The sequence below is a fragment of the Paroedura picta genome, chromosome 3 (genome assembly GCF_049243985.1).
Source record: "Paroedura picta isolate Pp20150507F chromosome 3, Ppicta_v3.0, whole genome shotgun sequence".
NCBI lineage: Eukaryota > Metazoa > Chordata > Lepidosauria > Squamata > Gekkonidae > Paroedura > Paroedura picta.
Window position 1 is genome coordinate 99,283,811 of NC_135371.1, and position 22,504 is coordinate 99,306,314.

At 41.7% G+C, this 22,504-nt stretch overlaps 1 protein-coding gene across 3 annotated transcripts in view; it reads right to left on the reverse strand.

The window, feature by feature from the left end:
• LARS1 (leucyl-tRNA synthetase 1) overlaps window positions 1–22,504 on the reverse strand; it is a 72,260-nt gene that overhangs the window by 41,821 nt on the left and 7,935 nt on the right. For 2 of the 3 annotated variants that reach the window (XM_077326970.1, XM_077326969.1), the window contains 19 exons: window positions 21,526–21,613; window positions 20,522–20,602; window positions 18,947–19,084; window positions 18,599–18,760; window positions 18,112–18,224; window positions 17,054–17,117; window positions 16,270–16,337; window positions 15,245–15,470; window positions 14,211–14,298; window positions 13,352–13,428; window positions 11,814–11,867; window positions 8,173–8,313; window positions 5,445–5,522; window positions 2,759–2,844; window positions 2,530–2,595; window positions 2,197–2,279; window positions 1,625–1,763; window positions 642–854; window positions 231–288 (listed from right to left, as the gene is read on the reverse strand). In XM_077326970.1, the coding sequence (XP_077183085.1) occupies window positions 231–288; window positions 642–854; window positions 1,625–1,763; window positions 2,197–2,279; window positions 2,530–2,595; window positions 2,759–2,844; window positions 5,445–5,522; window positions 8,173–8,313; window positions 11,814–11,867; window positions 13,352–13,428; window positions 14,211–14,298; window positions 15,245–15,470; window positions 16,270–16,337; window positions 17,054–17,117; window positions 18,112–18,224; window positions 18,599–18,760; window positions 18,947–19,084; window positions 20,522–20,602; window positions 21,526–21,613 (2,023 nt within the window). The remainder of the gene's footprint in view (window positions 1–230; window positions 289–641; window positions 855–1,624; window positions 1,764–2,196; window positions 2,280–2,529; window positions 2,596–2,758; window positions 2,845–5,444; window positions 5,523–8,172; window positions 8,314–11,813; window positions 11,868–13,351; window positions 13,429–14,210; window positions 14,299–15,244; window positions 15,471–16,269; window positions 16,338–17,053; window positions 17,118–18,111; window positions 18,225–18,598; window positions 18,761–18,946; window positions 19,085–20,521; window positions 20,603–21,525; window positions 21,614–22,504) is intronic. The other variant, XM_077326971.1, reaches the window with a different exon arrangement.

Genomic DNA, 22,504 nt, shown 5'->3' on the forward strand with positions numbered 1-22,504 from the left:
TGAAGCAGCAAAACAAAGGTAGAGTCCAGTGGCACCTTTAAGACCAACAAAGTTTTATTCAAGGTATGAGCTTATGTGTGCATGCACACTTCCTCAGATACATTGTTCTACTAAAAGATTATATGCAGTAGAAAGTCTGACCATTGCAACATTTCTGAAACAGGGATAAGGTTGGCCTGTTAGTTCTGACTATCACAAATCTGTAATACAGACAAAACAAAATGTTGTACCTTCTCTGAATTCAGGAGGAGATGCCCATTTGCTCTCACAGCTAAAGGCCATTTTTCTCTACATTAGAGGACAGAAACAGATATTTGTTTATAATCACTGTTAAGCCAAGCATCTGTTTTTAGACAGAGGCATGATTCTAAAATTGTAATATCTTTAAATATAGCAAGTGATTCAGTATATGTGTTAAAGCTGAAAAAATATGGCCTAAATGGCCACTTCAACAAAACTGTAACAGAATATAAGAGAAGCAAATGCTTCAAATTAGTTTGATGCTTGGACTCAAGGTCTGAGCTATATGACATAAGATACTAGCAATGTCTCCTGCATTGCCCTTAAAGCATCCTCAAGGGAGAAGGAGAGGCTATAAGAGAAAACACATTTTAATGGTCTTGGCTTTATTTCAAACCAACCTTTGATCGGGCCACATGGCCACATGGTTATAGAGATAGTAGGACAAGTGATTTGGAACAAGGTCCTTGCCCGAAGCTCGCAGATCCACAGGATACCAAAATTCAAACTCTTGCTTTAGTTTATCCAGTACCCCCTTTGGTATTTTTGTTGCAGGGAACGGAGCATTTTTAAAGAATATGTAGTCCCAAACTTCTTTTGACATCTGATTTGGCCTAGGTATAAGAGAAAAATTACGAGGAAGACACAGTAAAAATTACTTTTAAGGGTATGTTATGCTAAACAGACATTTCAATTAACAATAAACAAAGGATACACTACATAGCCTCTGCATTTCATCTAACTGAGTCTGTCATTCATACATGGTGGGTCATATCTCCCCACAGTTTCATGCACTTGCTTTTTCCCCCATCTTCCCTGCACTTAAAAAACGTAGCTACTTTCATCTTTAATCTTGAAAGCTGAAATCTAGCAAAAACAAATTGTTGTTCTATGCATCCCACGATGTTCCATCTAAACCACCCTGGGCCGTATGGGAAGGGCGGTATAAAAACTGAAGAAAATAAAAATAAATATAATAATAAATAAATTTAGGAAACACAGAAAAGGTTACTGCATGTAAAACGAGGACTGCGCAATTGACAGATTGTTCTAGCCTATTTAGGACAGGATACAGAAGGCAGCGCTCTCAATAATTTCCCTAGTTCCCTGAGAAATCAAAAATGATATAAAATTAACCAATTTGTACAATCACAATTGCCTCAATAATGCCCTGCAAAGAAATAATATGCAACCTCAAATTAGGAGTATGTCCCACATCTCTCTGGCTCCCAACCTGCCGTGCTAACATAAATTGTGGTACTATTATTGGAGTTATTTTTGTCTTCTTTGTTATATGCAGTACAGAGCCGACTATTTCCAAGAATGGGGGAAGGGGTGACCCAAAACCCCAAATTCTTTCTTTCCCCCTCTCATTGCCTCTTACCTAATCTTCACTGGAGACTCTCCTTTTCCACGGAGATTGCCGCCTTGCAGTAGATGAGCAACTGTATAATAAGCCATGTAGATAGTAGAATCAGAGAGAGACTCTATCAGCCACTGCTCATCCCAAGGCAATCGAGTTCCTATAGGATGACAAAGCATGTTAATTACAAAGCACAAAAGAACATACTAACTTCCAAGCTTTCCAGAGGGGAATTACTATGAATTACTATGTTAGTCATTCACCATTTTTGTATGAACCACCATCATTGAAAGAAAACAAAGGTCTGGACACTCATAAAGGAATGCAAACTCTTCATTGTGAAGTAATATGGATGAACTCCATCCTCAGTGTGCTCTGAATTAATACACCCATTGCAATACTACAAATGGTTAGAAGGTGCCTCCTCTGGAAAAACTAAGCACTGCACTAACGTCAACTCACAGTCAATTCTTGTCTATGTGTATTGTCTCACTATGTGCCAATCACAAAGCACATTCTGCAAAAATAGTTGATGAAAAAAAATTGTCATGTAACAAAGAAAAAATAAGACAGAAAACTTTTACTCTCCATACCTAATCCATATGTTCTTGAACAGGCATGTTCCTGCAACCAGTCTAGAGAAGCTTCAAAATTCCTTCTTGTTTCTTCACAAAATCTGGAAAGGGCAGAGCACAAATACTCATTTTTCTCTCCTGATTTAGTACTGCTCCTTATAAGAGAGCCAGTGGTTAAACTATAAAAGAAATCTGATTCAGATTTCTACTCTGCCATGAAGCTCATTGAATGTTCTCAAGCCTGTCAATTTTTCAACCCAACCTGCCGCACAAGGTTGTAATGAAGACAAAACAGAGGGAGAGAACCGCTGGAGTTCCTTGAAGGAATGGTGATAATTTAACAAAACTCACGTCTCAAGCGTCTTCAAACAATCAAAAGCCTGATGCTTCCAGTTTTCTTCACCATAGTCCAAGTACCTAGAATCAGATTTTTGAAAAAAAACATCTAATATGCCAAAACCCAGACATTTTTTAAAAAGCCAAGAGGCTAACTAAGCTAGGCTTTTAAGAATATTGTTACCCACCCTGAGTGACTGGAAAGGTGGGCTAAAATTAAAATATATTATATTATAAAACTAACCACTGGTCACAGAGGGCAACCACACATTCATCTGCAGATCTAGATATAACTTGCTTCTCTGGCTCCATATAAATAATTGCTTCATTCTGGGAAAAGAGGGAAACAAGAAGAATTAAATAGCCATGATAACAAAAGGGAATTTTTAGAGACTGAGAAATCTTATTTCTCACGCAAATCCTGAATTCTGTTTTACTCAGCCTTCAAATTTTCCCAGCTCTAGCATTCTGGCTGGCTAAAAAGGGCAGTTCTATAAATCTAATAAATCAAATCAAATATAAGACAGGATTGTAGTTAAAGATCTCAAACCCACACAATGTGGCTTTCAACCAGTGCCTAAATTTGCCAATGTGTAGGAAGGCACTTATGCCCATTACATGCATTTTGAAGATATATTCCAAAACCTTAATTTGCACATCAAGAGGGCTGTCCATAAAGAAGAATGGCTTAAATATCCACAATGCCAAGTAATCAAAAAAGAAGTCAGGATTCACAGCACTTTAACTGTCCAGTTGTAAAAAGAAATATATAAGTATACTGTAGACAACCAGCATATTCTATGAATTCAGAACTTGGGAGTACTGGAGTAAAAAAGTTCTTTTGTTTCCAAAGTTCTAGATACAGGATTTAGGGACCACAATATTACTATCAGCAGTCTGTCACCATCAGCAGTATTGCACATGCCTTTTCTCCACTGTACCTAAAAAGACCTCTCAATGTCAAACAAGCTTGCCTATCGAGAGCTAACTTTAAATGGATTCGTTTACAAAGGAAAACAGACAGCTCTGCAAGACCCCTCTAACAGATTATGCAATAACTTCTCTTTTACACAAAAATCAAAGTACTTGATCTAGTCATCTTGATGCATGGGGCCCCATTGTGTATAAATGCCAATATTTCCAGCCTAGAAAATATTCAGGCTAAATTCTTAAGATCAAGTACCAACCAGCATTCCCAACGCTGCAATCCGTGTGCAAACAGGAATATATTCTGTCCAGAATATGGATATGTACGTCCATGTACTAGTTAAAATTGTTTTTTTCCACAAAGGGTTTGCTTTATCTAATGTCTGATTTATTGGTTGTGCCATGGATATCCACTCTTGAGAAAAAACTTTGCTCATATGGTTTATCAAAACAGTTAATACTGTCTCTTGATTTCAACCGAGCAAAGGAGATGATAAAACAAAGAATCTTGGATATCCACCATCAACAAGACTTCAAGTAAAAAAATCCACTTTTTCCAATGCCTCCACTTAATAATCTGAGGCCATTACCTTATTTATCTAATCTCGTTTCCCCAGATCATAGGATATCATTTACGCTCCTACGATATAACATGCTTCCATCCACTTTTAGGGAAAGCTTATTCAAAAAAATACCCGTCTGTGTTCATTTATGCATCTGGCAGGATGGGAGCATTGAGACATCAGAACATGTATTACTCCAATGTAGATTATACGATCAATTCAGGAGAGAATTTATACCATCCCCACAGAATAAATCCAATCTGGAGGCAATCAAAGACAAGTTGTCAGACAAACGCACAGAAATAACTTCTGTTGTGGCCAGATTTGCTTGTTGGGTAATCAAAACAAGGAAGAGCTGGGTGGATTCGGAGCAACTTAGGTAGAGATAGTTTCAATCTCTTGAGAATGTTTGTGAGTTTTAAAATTATGTTTTCTTAGTTGGAATGTTTCAAATTTTATACTATTTTAATTATCAATGATTCTTCTTTAATTATCAATGATTCAATTATCAATGATTTTGTAATTTGATTACTGGTCTAGTACTGTAATAAGGAGTATTTGGATTTGGATCTAGTCATCTCTAGGCTAGATTTCTGCAACTTGCTCTACGTGGGCCTCCCCTTATCCCTGAACCAGAAACTACAACTGGTCCAGAATGCAGCTGCCAGGGTCCTTACAGAAACACCTTGGAGAGCACACATCTGGCCTGCACTCCAATAGCAGCACTGGTTACCAGCTGAATACCAGATCAGGCTTAAGGTTCTGGTTATCACTTTCAAGGCCATATGCAGGCTGGGCCCTGAGTACTTGAGGGACCGCCTCTCCACCTATGCTCCTTGAAGAGCACTATGCTCTGCAGTCTCCAATAAGCTGGTGATCCCTGGCCCCAGGGAGGTTTGCCTCACCTCGATAAAGGCCAGAGCATTCTCTGCCCTGGCCCCCACCTGGTGGAATGAGCTCCCAGAAGAGATCAGGGCCCTGTTGGATCTAAAACCATTTCACAGGACCTACATAATGGAGCTCTTCCTCCAGGCCAATGGAATAATGCCACCAATCAAGGCCTAGAGATCCCTCTTATCACCAACTACACCTTGCAGGCAAACCACAGCGCCGAAATACAAAATCGTGAGTTATAAAATTATGTTATAATTAAATGTTGAACATTCACCAATTTATTGTTCGAGTTTCCACTATTAGAAATGTATGTGTTCTCAATTATTATATGTTCCCTGTATTGCACCATTAATTTTACTGTAAACCGCCACAAGGGAGGGTGTATATAAATACAGACAGACAGGCAAACAAACAAATAAATAAATAGTGTTGTCACATGGCCAGAATACTAGAAACACAACAAATGCTAAAAAAAAAGGCAGCACAATAGTGCCATATACCATATATACCATATAATCTCAAAAAGTAGTACCAACCACTACCCACATTGTCTACCATCATCTTCTGAATGAGTTTCTTGACATCCTGGACTTTCTGGCCTTTGAATCCATCCACCAACATTATCTGAAAAGGAAAAGCACTGCAGATTTGTTTCAGAATTTTAGCATCCGTGTCCCTTCCCTCAAGAAAATGCCTGCAAATCCATTTTTACAAATCTAAGTAAATATAATTGTTAAAGGAGCAGAGGTTTTACTTCTTCCAATATAAAGGAGACACATCTAAAAATTTTCATAAGATGATCAGAAAGCAAGGTTGCTTAGTACAAACAGGGGAAAACTAAATTACTGACTCTGGAGAGAGGATGAAGAAGATTTTAGGAAAGCACAGCACAGGGAAAAGGAGGTTATTATGATTGATCACTGGACTACTGGAAATGTAAAGGTAAAGGTATCCCCTGTGCAAGCACCGAGTCATGTCTGACCCTTGGGGTGACGCCCTCTAGATCATCTTGTCTGCAAGAGATGATATCCTGAGAGCTGGTAAGTATAGACACTGGGTTTGATCTAAAAGGTGCTCATACTCATACAGAAAATATTCTCCACTCATGGAAAGAGCATTTTACACATTATGCTCCAGCCTTGCAAAAGTAAAGTAAATCGAAGTTTTAAAATGTTCTTCGACACTGTAAGGTTAACAGTAGTTACAAAGCCTCTTATTTATAGCACTGCAGAAAACCCTTTAATAACAAGTACAAGATGTAAATATTTTAAATAAAGAATTGATAGCCACTATTGCTGCAGACTTCTTTGGACCCAATCCAGTATAACGCAATTATTACTTGGCTACTATAGCATCTGCAGACTCACACCAGGCTCAATTCTTTAGGGCTGTGAGGCATTTGCAAGTCATTTTGCAGACAAAATGTCGACACTCCACCACAACCTCTCTCCAACAGATGCAAAAAGTGAATTAGAGGCCCCTCGGCCATCTTTGGAGAAAACACTGAGTAATGTCAGATGACTCACGCTGACCGAAGTGGACAGGATGCTAGCAACAGCAAGGCCAACCACTCACCCACTAGACCCCTGCCCATCATGGCTTCGAAAAACAGCTGATATAAGGATAAAGAGCCCCCTCTGGCAGATAATCAACCTATCTCTTGCAATGGGAGAACTCCCGGAGGGATTAAAAGAGGCAGTGGCACATCCATTGCTGAAAAAACATCTTTAGACCCACAAGAGCTTGATAACTACCGACCCGTCTCGCATCTAGCGTTTCTGGGGGAGATGGTAGAAAGGGCTGTCGCAAACCAATTAATGGCATTCCTAGAAGAAGCTTCAGACCTAAGCCCATCCCAGTCGGGCTTCCGACCTGGCCATGGGGTTAGAGACAGCACTAGACACCCTGACAGATGACCTCCGTCGCCAGTTTGACTGAGGCGGGTCAGCACTGCTGATATTACTAGACCTCTCAGCAGCATTCAACACAGTCGACCATGAGCTTCTAGCTCGCCGCCTCATCAATGTTGGAATTTGAGGGAAAGCCCTTCAGTGGCTGATCTCCTGCCTCTGGGGTCGTGGACAGAGGGTTGCAATAGGAGAGAAAACATCAAACCGATAAAACTTACTTCCTCTCTCCTATCCTAGTCAACATCTTCATGCACCCTCTTGCACAACTGGTACGGAAGTCTGGGCTCCGTTGTCATCAATACGCAGATGACACCCAGCTCTTTCTCCTGATGGATGGCCGCCCTGACTCTCCCCCAGAAGCATTAGCCAGCTGCCTGGAAGCAGTGACGAGATGGCTCAAGCAGAGTCGTCTGAAGCTCAATCCTTCAAAGACAGAGGTCCTGTGGCTGGTAGGAAGGGCCTATGTGAGGAAGTGCGCCTGTCAACCCTGTATGGTGTGCAGCTCTCTATGGCTCACTCCGCCATCAGGGCCCAGTGTACCTGAGGGACCGCCTCCCTGCCTATACCCCCCAAAGAGCTCTACGCTCTGCCACCACCAACTGGCTAATGATCCCTGGCCCTAACGAAGCCCGCCAGGCCTCAACCAGGGCCAGAGCCTTCTCAGTCCTGGCTCCCACCTGGTGGAATGAGCTCCTGGTGGTACCGCGGGGCCTGCAAAAGGGAGCTGTTCCGTAAGGCATTTAGTTAAGGTCAGGCATAACCAACAACATCTGCAGGGCCCCTGCTTCCTCCCTTCCAGAAATCCTTCAATGCATTCTGCTCCTGGACCTGTTTGTACTGTTACCACTGTTACAATTAAAATTTAGTAGTATTAATGTCATGGTTATTTATATGTTATGTATTGTTTCCTGTATAGTTTCTACATTCTATGTAAACCACCTGAGCCTCTGGGGAGAGCGGTATATAAATAAAATTAATTAATTAATTACATTAAAATAAGCACCAGCAGATGTAGCAGAAAAAAATTCCTTATGTGAATAAACCTGCGCATGCTAAATTCTAAAACAGAGATAAGAGAAAGAGAAACAAGGTGCAGTAAGCCAGAGCCACTTATTGGACAAAGCTTTTATGTGGCAGAACAATCCCATATATGATGAGATGGGTCAGGTCATGTGCTAAATAGAAGGAAGGACGCAAGTCACAACCAACCCAATGACATGGCAGCCTTTTCTCAGCCCCTCGACAGAGAAGCAAAACTGACCATATGCATCTCACTACGACCTCAGTCTGTTCTTTACTTGTGTTAAAAACAAAAGCAATCACATTCACTTCTACCTCAAGAAAATCTTAACATTTTTCCTTACACCCTCATAAAATCCTTTCAGGTACAGTCTCTCCTTGGCTTCTGTCAGCTTTTCTCTGTCATTTTGACTCTGGATTTTCAGCTCATCACAGACCAGCGGAGCACAAAGGTTGCTGTAGCCAGGGATCTCAATGATGGGCACCTGAGAATAGAGAATAGCACAATAAAGCACTTTGTTATCAATTGTGCAAGCAAACAAAGTGTCCTACAGGGAATTCAATCCCTATAGGTTTCCAGTTACATCAACAGTATTTGTCTTGCTCACAGCCTAATGGGTCAGAATGTGGACCACAAGAGGGGGAAAAAAATCAAGCAAAAACAGTTCAGTTCATACAAAAAGAGCAAACATCAAATAGGTAGAACACAAGTATTAAAAGGCTCAAGGCTTTGCTTTGGTTGCTTCTCAACAATGCTTTTCTTCAATATTTGTTGCCTGAAATTATTGAGGCTCTCAGCATGTGCCAAAAGTCACCTAGAGCAGTGGTCCCCAACCTTTCTGAGGCTGGGGACCGGCAGGGCATCGGGCCGCGCCCTCGCGGACCACGGCCGCGCATCGGGCCGCGCCCACGCATCGGGCCACGCATGCACGATGTGCGGCCTGGCCCTGATTCCCTCTCCCCGCCCTCCCGCAGTAAGAAGCTTCCTGGGCTGCAAGCTTGTGGCCTGGGAAGTTTTTTACTGGGGGGGGGGGGCGGGGAGAGGGAGCCGCGGCCCGGCGCCATGGCCTCCGCGGCCCGGCACCGGGCCGCGGCCCGCAGGTTGGAGACCACTGACCTAGTGGACTCCTTGTTTTAAATCCTGCATCATGGCAATGTACAAAGAGCACCAAAAGACTATATGAGAGCAAAGCTCCAATTCAGACTGGCAGATCTGAGTTTCAAATGGAGTCCCACAAGCATAAAGTTTTCATTAAAGAATTTATAGCTCCAACCTGAAGAAGTCAGCTAATCTGATCTAGAAAAAAATTCTTTCAGCAGGATATAAATGAAATTTATGCACCAAGAACGGCTACTAGCGCCCTACTTGTTCCCAGAACACCTGGCCACAGTGATCCATGCAACGATCACTTCCAGATTAGACTTCTGTAACTTGCTCTACGTGGGCCCACCCTTGTCCCTGACCTCGAAATCGCAACTGGTACAGAATGCGGCTGCAAGGGTCACCATGGAGGGCCCATGTTTAGCCAATGCTGTGGTAGCTGCATTGGTTGCCAGATAGCTTCCAGATCAAGTTCAAGGTTCTGGTTTTGACCTTTAAGGCTATACGTGGCCTGGGTCCTACCTTATCTGAAGGACCGCTTCAGATATCTCCTTATGCCCCCCGCAGGGCTCTCTGCTCTGTGGGTATGAATCTGCTGGTTGTTCCAGGACCCCGGGAAGTCAGCCCTGGCCCCGACCTGGTGGAATGAGCTCCCAGAAGAGCTAAGGGCTCTGATGGAGCTCTCTGGGTTCTGCAGGGACTGCAAGATGGAGCTCTTACAGCAAGCATTTGGTTGAGGCTGGGATGGAGAGACCAGGAAGGAAGATCGGGTCCCTCCCTTCCTTTCTTCTGTGATCTGTATCTCCCTCAGGCTAACATTGGCAGGGTCATCCAGCAGGACACAAGGACTAACAGCGGAAAAGTCAAGAGTTCGCAGGGGACTTAAGTTGACCGCTGCTGCCATCAAGTGTATTGTTTCAACTGTATTGCTTTAACTGCATAAATTGTATTGGGTTTTAATGTCATTTTTATAAGGTAAAGGTAAAGGTACCCCCCCTGTGCAAGCACCGGGTCATGTCTGACCCTTGGGGTGAAGCCCTCCTACGTTTTCATGGCAGACTCAATACAGGGTGGTTTGCCAGTGCCTTCCCCAGTCATTACCGTTTACCCCCCAGCAAGTTGGGTACTCATTTTACCGACCTCGGAAGGATGGAAGGCTGAGTCAACTTTGAGCCGGCTGCTGGGATCGAACTCCCAGCCTCATGGGCAGAGCTTTCAGACTGCATGTCTGCTGCCTTACCACTCTGCGCCACAAGAGGCTCTGTCATTTTTATACCTTATTGTAAAAAGCCATGAGTTGGTCCGGCCAAGAGTATCGGTCTATAAATCAAATAATATATAAATAAATAAACTGAAATGCTGCTATCCAAAATGGCAACATAGTTGGGATTTTTCATGTTCCCTGGATAGCCAAATTTAAAAGGCTTTTAAATGGATTGCAGTCCTTTTAAATGTGTTCTACATGAACTCTCAACTTAGAGAAGGCATGCAAAGGAACTGTGATTTCTTTAAACACCTTTCCCCCCTCCGTTGGAAATAATGAAGGATGGGGACACCTTGTTTGGGAGCCCCTCCAAGGCCAGGAATTTGGGAGTGACTCTAGACGCCTCACTATCCGTGGAGATGCAGGTCACTAAGGTAGCCTACCAAGCATTTTACCACCTTCACCAGACAAGGCTACTAGCACCCTACCTGTTTCCTGAGCACCTGACCACAATGATTTATGTGACGTTCACCTCCAGAATTGACTTCTGTAATTCGCTCTATGTGGGCCTGCCCTTATCCCTCACTCAGAAATTGCAACTGGTGCAGAATGTTGCTACAAGAGTCCTTACTAGAACATCTTGGAGGGCCCATATTCAGCCAGTGCTGAGACAGTTGCACTGGCTGCCAGTTGCAGCCTGGATCTGGCTCAAGGACCTGGCTCTGGGACCCACATATCTGACGGATTGTGTATTGCCCTATGTCCCCCGCAGGGTTCTGTGCTCTGCAGGTAGCAACCTGCTGGTGATTCTGGACCCCAGAAAAATTCAGTTGGCCTTGACCAGGGCTTTTTTCGTCCTGGCCCCAACCAGGTGGAATGAGCTTCCAGACAAGCTGAGGGCCCTGTTGGAGCTTTCAGCATTCCACAGGACCTGTAAGACGGAGCTCTTCCACCGGGTCTACGGTTGAGGCCAGCCCAGGAAGATCTGATACCCCACTGGCAGAGGAAAGAATTAGAACTTGGTAGTCCCCACCAGCCAACCATCATTGTGGGTGCTGGGTTGGTGCTCGGGTTCCCCGAGACCAGACAATAGCTAGCACTATGAGATATGGAACCGTCACCAACATAGGGTTTTTTTTAATGAGTGTTTTAATGGGAGCAGCGGGATATAGATCGAAACATACATGCATACGTACATACATAAACTGGACCCCATGGTTCAATCTTTCTGAAGCCTGGGGACCTTTTGAGGAGAGGCCTCTACCTCAAAAAAACAGCTCCCCCCTCCCCCGCACCAGATCAGTGATGTACCTAGCCTCACTGGTGCCTGTGGCAGGGCTTGGGGGCAGCCAGCTCCTAAAATCAGAAACTAACTATGTCTTCCAAGTCACTATGAGCTCAGATGGCTCTTCTTTTCAGGAATGTCCAGGTAGATCTTTCAATAGTCAGGGAATGCAATGTAATTTTTTTAGAGTCCTACAAACCAACCTATACTGACTGCCTCCTGTTCTTCACAAATGAGCCTCTTGCTTACCTCTGCCCAACCTTCTCAAAAGTAAGCCAGCCTTTGGCAATGAACATCTAGAAAACTGCCTTAGAGGCCTAAATATAGATGAGGGTTATGACAAAATTTGAAGATATTTAAGACATGATTCTCAGTCAGTGTTTGCTCCACTTACTGGTTCAAATGGCAGGACCATTTCATCTTTGATGCCATACTTGGCTCGAAATGCCTATGGAGAAGTTAGAAGTGAAACATGAAAATAAAAAAAACATTATCTAAATTGAAAAGTGAAAACCCAGTATGGTTGCTTTCTAAAATATTGCAAAATATTGCACTTCCTGCACTTCCCTCACTGCCCACTGCCACAGAGATGCATAATTGAGCATAATAATATCACAAAACAACCCAGGCAACCAGGGTGCCCTTTCAGGTTTCAGAAAAAGGAGAGAGATTAGGGAGTCAGCTTTCAGCAAAGTTTAGCTGTGCTCATATTCTAGTTTGCAAAAAAGCAGAAAAGGTTATTTGCAATGCTTATTGCTTTGGTGGGTAGCCATGTTGGTCTGAAGCAACAGAACAAAATTTGAGTCCAGTGTTGTGCTTATTGTTGCTTTTGTAAGCCACGTCTACAGTATTCTTATCTGATTAGGACTGCCTCTTACCTTAAGAAAAACCCCTTTGAACAGATTTGTGCCTTTGGCCAGCTTATGCAACACTAAGATAATTTCAGTGTTTGCAACAATAGTCAATCCATGTTTAGTTAGATCCAGGGAGCTAGCCAAGACAGAGATACTCCTGTCCTGAGGAACAATCCCACATGGTCTGAAACATACAACGGCAATATTCTGTCCTTGATATGCTAGAATAAGTCCACAGAAACAATGGGACACATTATATTGTATAGGGTACATTATATTATATGCCTCTGCTATTGATTGGTTAGCTTGAAAGATGGAGGGGAAATGTTTTGAGACCTGGCATTTCCTGCAGGATCCACAGGATTTATTTACAATGCAATCCTAACTAAAGTTGCAGCCTTCTCAGCCTATTGACTTCAACTGATTTAGAAGAATGTAAATTGATTTAGGATTTCATATTCATTAGACTTGCAAACAATAAGCATTACTTCCCTATTCCACTATGTCAGCATTAGACATGGACAAATGAGACAAGATATAAGATGCTAGAAGCCAAGACTATCATACATGGACCAGCCAGATGATAGTTGGTTTTCTGTGTTGCCCGTTAACTTTTTACCCCATTCTTCATCCGTCTAGGGTCCTCCCTTCTCCCATTTTACCCTAACGACCTGTGAAATAGGTCAGAAAAGTTCCCATATCACTGACATAAATGCCTAAGATATACCTGCCCATGGAGAGCTTGTTCAGAACGATGACTCTATATTAGCCTAACTGCTTAACTTCCCAAGAGGTGAGATCCATCAACACATTAAATAATTAAAGATATGTTCTGGGTTTTGGCTGTTCTGTGACACAGATTACTGAACTGGATGGGCCCACTAGACTGATCCAAAGTGGCTTCTGTTATGTTCTTTATTGGCCCGACTCCAAAATGTCTACAATCTATGGATGGTGTTGGCATCTGTAAAAGCTGTCTGACTTCTTCATGGAAATCTCCAGAACAAACAAATCAACCCACTTCCCTTTCAACACAAAAAAGCAAACAGTATTAAAAATGAAGGTTTAAGAAGTTCACCTGTTTCTTCTTTAAGTCTCTGAGGGCCGCAGTATCATCTGGGGCATCAGATGGGACACTCATAACTATTCCAGTGCCTTAAAATCACATTGAAAAGCACAGTTTAGCCTATTTGTATTTTTATTACAAATGCTTAAATTAAAACACACCAAAAATAGTTGCAAATTTTCAAAATAATTTTTATGCCCAGGTATCTCAACTTAAAATGCTCAAATCGACAAAGTAGCCCTGTCTTTTACTCACTCATCATTGCTGGAGACTTTGCAATGAAGAACAGCTCTTGTACATTCCCACACTGAAGCACCACACAATTCTACTAAAACCAAAACATACCCTCATATTTCTTTTAACATTGTTGTCTAACAAAATCTTTTGACAGCTCTCTCCTGAGATTCCAAAGTTGGAACTGGAGGACAGCTGAAGAAACCCTGATGTTAACTGGACAGAAATTTGGGGGGGGGGGATCTTTGAAGATACAAGTGGGTCAATTTGCACAGGGTATATGCAAACTTGGAGTACAGAAAGTACAATAGGCAACACAGGTACAACGATGTTGTTAAATCTTTTTAAATCTGTCTGGAAAAAACATCAAATCTAGAAGGGGATCAAAACTACAATTATATTAATTAGTGCATTTATATAATGCACTCTAAAAGTTAAAAGGCAATTATCTAGTACAGTCTTCTGCCAAAAAGCAAAATAATCCAGCCATCAGCCCTTTGCATGCCAATATCCTGAATCCAGACTACAGAAAGATTGCAGGGACTCTCCTGAGAAAAATCTAACAATCTATGCAAAAAACGTATTCGCTCACAGTCTGAGTTATAACTGCTGCATAGAAAGATGCAGCAAGATTTACCTTTGTCTTCCTTAATAGTCAGCATTGGAAGAGCATAGATGACTTTGTAGCATGTTAGAGGCGATGACAACGCAGCGCCAAGGATTTCCTAAACACAAAAGAACTGTTAAAGGTGAGAAACTGCCTCCCCCTCCCAGTCACAGTCTCCCTGAAAGCAAGAAGCAGCCAGGGGGGGAAAGAGATAGTAATGGACTACAAAGGAAGAACAAAAAACAAGCACACAGTGTGCTTGTAGAACTGCCTTCCGGTCACACCATACTCTTTGGCTCTAAACCACAGCCATTCGGACTAGATTCTAACCAAGCAGTAGACGGAATTATTTCATTATGTGACAGAATGCTGCAGCCCAATTACTATCAGAAGTACTAACTGGTGGTTAGAGTTTCAGACCAGGATCTGGTAGACCCAGGTTTGAATCCCCACTCTGTCATGGGTCAACTTGAGCCAGTCACAAACTCTTAGCCTAGCCTGCCACACACAGCTGTTCTGGGGATAAAATGGAGGCAAGAACCAGCTGATCTGAGTTCCCATTGGGGGAGAAAGGTAGGACATAAACGGCTTAAAGTAAGGCACAGTAAGGCACTTAATTTCTGGGTTGAATTTAAGACATCAGTTACTGTTGCTGAAATCCTTCATGGCCTAGGACCCACATATCTGCAGAAGTGCCTCCCGCAGTATGGTTTCCTGAGGCAGTTTGCTCATATGAGCAAAGCCTTTTGAAGGTGTCCACCAGCAAATGTGTAAGCTCAACAGCCACCCACACTTAAAAGTTTTTTGTGGTAGCTCCCACCTGGTAGAACAACCTCCCTGATGAAGTCTGCCCACAAAGCCTTTTCATTTGTGTAAAATGTCTGAATGGAAATCATCCAGACTCTGAGAGTACATAACACTTCACAGGGTTATGTGTATTGTGCATGAGAAGGGAACTTTAGTTCAGTACTGACACATCACACCAGTAGCATACATAACCTCCCAGTCTGCCATGCAACCTATGCCGCACAAATAATTTCAGCCACAGCCTATAATAGGCTTACCTCCCCCATAAGCTCCTTCACAACAGGTACTACTCCATTGGTTTTTGTGAAACCTTGATAAGACATGTTCCTGGCAGCTCGCTGTGTGCAAATAAAAATATCCCCATTCACAGTCTCAAATCCAATGTACTTCATATCAGGGCGAACCCAACAATTAGTCTGCCCAAACACAGTCTCTGGTCTGAGAGTAGCGGCAACCAAGAAGATATTCTTTCCCTTAAGGCCACTGTAAGGGAAAGGAGAAGTATTCTAGGTAAACATAAAACAAGCCCCTAAAGAACAATCTGAGTTCAAATTACATATGTGAAATTTTATAACTGATTGACAATGCACACCATACTTAATACATGCTCATCTCTGCAAGCGCAAATCAAAAGTATCTGGCAAACTAACAATTTATCACTTTCATTTTGCACTGGAGAAATGGAAGGAAAATCCTTTCCACAAATGTAACATTTGAAGGAGGAAAGATCAGACTTCATCCTGAACAGCAGCACCCTTTGCATTAGTACCAAAATCATCAAGGACAAAAATTCCTGGACTAAATGTATCAGCTATATGTGGAAGAAAGAATTCATAGCTTGAGCCCTGCTTAATCACATCAAGGGCCCCACATTTTGCTTCCAATAGCCTCTAGCCAGATGTTTCCTGGGAATTGCCCAGAGCCGTAGGGAAGGGCGGTATAAAAATCTAAATAAATAAACAAACAAACAAACAAACTCACTAGTTGGGTAGAAAGTCAATAGCTCACCCCTATTTGAGAACCTACATCTAGTATTTAAAGGCACAATGCCTCTGAATGAGGAAACAGCTAACAGCTGTTAAGAGACCTCCATCAATTTGTGGAAGCCCTTTCTAAAGTGATCTAAGCCAGTAGCCATCACGTCTTATTTCACTAAACTCGGAATTTCACTATTAATTTTGTTTCTCTTCTGGCAACTATAACGAATAAACCTTTAGGCAAGCAAAGGGCTTATTTGACTAGGGCTGTAACAAGCAGATTAATAAACTTTCTAGAGACTTACCTTAATTTCACAGGATAGGGTTCTACCACCTTCATTTTAATTAATGTGTATTCTTGAGGTCCGACACCCTAACAACCAATGCAAACAACAATGAGTACATCACTTCCATATCAGGCACTTATGAGCTATGCCAGAATGTGATGAAGCATCCTGAAGTATACTGAAGTTATATACTGAAGTATACAGTATATCAGATTTCCTACATTAGACTGGACTGCATATAAGTACAAGGCCAGGCTGTGCATTATTCCTGATGATCAATGTCTGTTCAACAAATGAATGAATACAACATCATAAAAACCAGAGGACAAAAGAAAACCTAACAATGCAACATTCAGCGACACAAGAGCTGTGGCCAGGACCCAAAGAACTCGCCAAAAGGCTAGTGCACTGTACAGAATTTTGTGACCTTTCCTCTGAACAGCTGGCTCCTGACTTTTTATCACAACATATTTTTCAGAACTCCTCTCTCTTCAAAAGCAATTTACAATGCAGCATAATGCACATGTGAGAAGATGGGCAGGGACAGCTCTTGAGAAGAAAAAAGAATCACTAAGTATATCAGCCCTTGTGGAACTAGTTGGATGGTTCTTTGGATCCTGATCTGGTATACATTTGACCAAACATCTCCAGGCTTCCATTCAGAGATAGAATATAATTAAGTATACAAATCTGTATACATGTTACACTGCATGCATTATCTGAAGAGATGTTATTCTTTCTTGTAGTTGTTTCAAAGGCAGCACATAGCCAACACTCAAAAATATCAACAATTATTCATTACCTCCCCTGTTTGTCTGTCATGATCCATACACGGCTGTCCATCTTTTGGTGAATAAATAGTGTATCTAGAAAACAAATTAACTTAGTATTCAGCAGTGTATGGCAGAGATTGAACAGGAACATCACGACCCATACACATATACCCTCGAAGGCTCCCACCCTTCATGGTCTTATAGAGAACAATATTAACAAGAAAGCTGCTGCTTAGAATTAGTAACTGTTCCTGATTTCCTGTTCTACTTTCATATCCCATAGAAAATTGTTAGACCACTATTATTGATTTATGAGTCCCTGGATTAATTGAATCCAATAGATTCACAACAGAATAAGTTCACAGAACCAATCTCTTCCCCTTTCAGCTACAACACCTTGAAGGTTGTTGGATTCTGGAATGGGGAACTGCTACAGGAAAAAGAACAGGCAGAAATTCCCAAACACACTTGTAAAAGAGCCCTTGCTCCATTTGAATAAAAGCTTGTGGAGCGGGGGAGGGGGATTGTTCTAATTTTTCTTTCAGTCTGCAACCCAGACCCATCCCAAGAGTCCCACAACAATAAGAAGGGGGGGAAGCCTGGAGAAACAAGGAACAAACCCATTGCATGGACTTGTTCTGGTCACAGTTTCCTGGATTCAACTCAACATACTGAACCACTAAAACAGCAGGTGTTTACAGTTTGACACAGTACTATATAAAAGGGAAACTCCTTCCCCCCTCTCAAAGATCACAAAGAAACTACAACATTCCGTATGCAACTGTTATTTACCACCAAAACCTCAAAATGATCATTTACAATTTTAATACATCTCTGGACTATTAATTCAATTATAAACTATTGTGTTTTTCAAGTTAAGAATCCTTATTTCATCACTAGGACATCACACTGAAAATAAAAGCCCCACAGGCAAAGAAAGATGAAAATGGGATGATCTCCATAGACAGGATGGGGGATGTAAGAAAATAATTAACTACCAGAAAACATTTATGGAGTCGTCTACATTAGCCATGAGGAGATTTTAAACTTAATAAGAGACTAGAAATACAGTTGAACATTGTGTTACCGTTTGCCAAATTTTATTTTCTTTCTTTCTTTCAGGGTTAAAAATTGCCATCGTACAAAAGAATCATAGTAGGGGTTAACATCGGTGGTGATGAAGGAGCGTCTCCAATCTACCTGAAAAATATTTTAAAAGGATGAATCCCCTACAATTCCAGAAGTTACAATACATGAGCTGCACCATGTTCATAAACAAAAATCAACTAAAACAATATCAAACGACAGTGGATTAGTACAAGTCCTTTGTGTGAGAGATCCACTTATAGCACTTGCTGTAGGTTATCCTAAATTAAATGGCATGCTGCAAAACCAAAACATTTCCAGCAAATATAGATATAAAGGTAGATATATATCAAAATGTTTTACAAAATCAATACACAATTGTATGCAGTCCAAAATAATGTAAGGTTGTGGGAAGGGGGGGAGGGGGATCTGGCCATCAATTAAAGACAAACGTTTCTTTAAAACAGTATTTTAGAAGTAAAATATACCTTCAGTCCCATACTCTTTAAATCTTGAATTGCTAGAGGAGGGAAGTAATCAAGCCAATATTCAGCCTCTGAAAACTTCCTTGTTTCTTCATCAGAGAGACCCCAAGACTTCATGATTCCCCATTGGTATTTTGAAAACCCAGTCTTAGCAGCAGCTTTACTCTTTAATGAAAATTAGAAAGCAGAGTGAATATGGAGGATAATAGTCAAAAGAATCTTGACAGAAATAACTGGAGAAAAAGCAGTTTCCCTCGAAGAGACATTTTCACATTTAAAGAGGAGCTATGCAAATGCACTGCTGTAGTTCTAAGTTACACATATTCTTTGACAGTAGCACAAAACACACACCTTTTTGCCTTTAGCCTTGTCTTTGATGACCACTTCATCACCCTTAGCTTCTTCCTCCTCCTCCTCCTCCTCTTCATCAGGGAATTCTGGTGGACAGCCATACAACTCCATTTCTCTTTTCAGCTTATCTGCACAAGCCTACAGGAAAATTCACAATGGCTTCGTAGCTATGATTAGGGCAATCATTTGTACATTCAAGAGATGAACATCCATTATTTTACTATTTCCAGGTTTGCCATCTTCTTGCCTTGCATTCTCAACCACTAGCAACAAATTGCAAGTTACCGGTCTCATTGTGCTTGTTTACTGAGAAATCACAAGTTTTCAAATATATGATCTCCTTGTTTTAGCTGCCAAAGGACACACTGAAAATGGTATTGACTATCATTAATAAATGAGATCTGCCTAGCAATCACAGAAATAAATAGTCGGTCTGTTGTTGACTGCTATGGGTCTTTGCTACATTACTATGACAGATGCACTTTTATTTCCTAATTCTGGTACAAAATTATTCAGATCCAAAGGGACTTTGGGTTTGTTTCCTGAAAAGCACCTCTCCCACCAAATCACTTTTCAAAAAAGTGTGCAATTTTACTTGAGAATCTGCTTTTCAAAGAAAAAGTTTAAAAATCCCACTACGACAGCCCAAACTTTGGAGTATGTTAAGTGTTCTTTGGATCCTAGCCTGTAGCCCTAGGGAAGCAAATCATAATTACATATTATTTATTTAGAAAGTTTATATGCTACCTCTCCAGAAAAGTGACAGAGGTGTCTCATAAAACAAAAATAATGTAGTAAAATAATAAAAACATAAGAATTATCAATTTTAAAATAAGCCAATTGCACATAAAAAACACTGGCATCCTATTGAGCACTAACTACCACAGGGGTAGTCAAACTGTGGCCCTCCAGATGTCCATGGACTACAATTCCCAGGAGCCCCCTGCCAGCATTCGCTGACAGGGGCTCCTGGGAATTGTAGTCCATGGACATCTGGAGGGCCGCAGTTTGACTACCCCTGAACTACCATGTCAAAGAACCAACTCACATTGCTAAACTGGAGCAGAAATTCCAGAACAATTCATTATAACACAGACTTTGTATTGTACAGTCATTTATACCAAATCTAAAATAAGACCCAAGAGAATCTGCTCTGCCCCTCCACCCCCGAGGCCAGCTAGGCAGGGAGTGTAGACAGCGACCGTTTTCAATCTGCACCAGACAAGTCGATTGGGAGGGACAAATTATGCTTCCAGGGGCTTTTATAACTGTATTTTATTGTTATTTTATGGAGGTTCAATGTAAACCACCACAAGGTGGTTTGGTCTGGGAGTGATGGATGGATGGATGGATGGATGGATGGATGGATGGATGGATGGATGGATGGATGGAGAGACTTCTGGGTGAACTTGAGCCACTCACAGTTCTCTCAGAGCTCTCTCAGCCTCACCTATCTCACAAGGTGACTGTTGTGGGGAGAGGAAGGGAACATAATTATAAGCTGCTTTGAGACTCCTAAGCACTTTTTCAGAGGGATATAAAAATGTACTCTTACACACACACAATTCATTTTACCTTAATAGGCATGCCAGTGCAGTGTAGTCCAAATGGGAATAGGCAAATTTTTCCTTTCAGCCTCTGATAGCCAACAGCAAACTGCAGGGAATGAAACCAATGGCAACTATTAAGCAATAATATAATACACATTAAAAAAAAGTATGCAAGGGGAAGAGTCAAGTATAAGCAAGTAAGCTAGAAGCATTTAGTTTAAAAGGTTATGGCTGTGTTATGAGTTAATCCTATCCTTTAGGACTACTCATTAATGCTACCACAGCTGTGATTGCAAAGAAGATAGAAGAAATTAAAATAATTAAATCCACACCTTAAAACATAACAAGACTGGATACATTATGAAGTTCACAGTTACTTTATCTCAAATCCTTTAAGAAGGAAATGATATTTGTGGAGTTCCAAACAAAAATTAGTGGCTTGACCAAGAGAAAGCAGATAAAGCTACCATATGCTAAAGTCTTCCACCCATAATGAAGACACGTGCTGACAGAAGAGTCTTCCTGTTCTTCTGAAATATATGTAAGTGGATCTGTAGATCAAAGAACTATTGATGTCACCTCTCTATATAGCATTTTACCGGAACTGTGAATGGCAGGGAACACAAATGTACCAAAGATACATAGGAGCTATGTGTCAAGATCTAACAAGAAGTTGCTGGGCAGAAGAAAAAGGCCAACTGTGCCCACTTGCTTGGCCCAAGAGTTTTTTGCTACAATATCCAACTACCACACAGCTGGAGGTTGAAACAGAAATGACCAGAGGACACAAATGATACCATTTCACACAGAAGAAGAAGAAGAAGAGTTGGTTCTTATATACCGCTTTTCCCTACCCGAAGGTGGCTCAAAGCGGCTTACAGTCGCCTTCCCATTCCTCTTCCCACAACAGGTGTTATATTTCACACAGAACATTATTGGGCACTCAGTTGGCTCAAGGACTGTACGCCAAGATTTTTCCTCCCTTTCTGTATGGCCTTCATTAAGCCGGTAACACAGGAAAATTCATACCTCACATTTTGATAAAGAAAACGTGTGTCCCAAATGAAGCCGCCCATTCATGTATGGATACGGAAAGGAGACAAAGTACTTGCCATTGCTGAATGGAGAACACAAAATATTAAACACACATCAATACATTTGCAGCAATTAAGCCAGAAGACACAAGGCTGCTTTCTGAAAAGAACATTCAGTTAACCTATGATTTTGCTACTAGAACTTAAACATAGAATCATAGAATCATAGAGTTGGAAGGGGCCATACAGGCCATCTAGTCCAACCCCCTGCTCAACGCTTTAGCCCTAAGCATCCTAAAGCATCCAAGAAAAGTGTGTATCCAACCTTTGCTTGAAGACTTCCAGTGAGGGGGAGCTCACCACCTCCTTAGGCAGCCTATTCCACTGCTGAACTACTCTGACTGTGAAAAACGTTTTCCTGATATCTAGCCTATATCGTTGTACTTGAAGTTTAAACCCATTACTGCGTGTCCTCTCCTCTGCAGCCAGCAGAAACAGCATCCTGCCCTCCTCCAAGTGACAACCTTTCAAATACTTAAAGAGGGCTATCATGTCCTCTCTCAACCTCCTTTTCTCCAGGCTGAACATTCCCAAGTCCCTCAACCTATCGTCATAGGGCTTGGTCCCTTGGCCCCAGATCATCTTCGTCGCTCTCCTTTGTACCCATTCAATTTTATCTACGTCCTTCTTGAAGTGAGGCCTCTAGAACTGCACACAGTACTCCAGGTGTGGTCTGACCAGTGCCGTATACAATGGGACTATGACATCTTGTGATTTTGATGTGATGCCCCCCTGTTGATACAGCCCAAAATGGCATTTGCCTTTTTTACCGCTGCATCACACTGCCTGCTCATGTTTCGTTTACAATCCACAAGTACCCCAAGGTCTCGTTCACACACAGTGCTACCTAGAAGCGTATCCCCCATCCAGTAGGCATACTTTTAATTTTTCTGACCCAGATGCAGAACTTTACA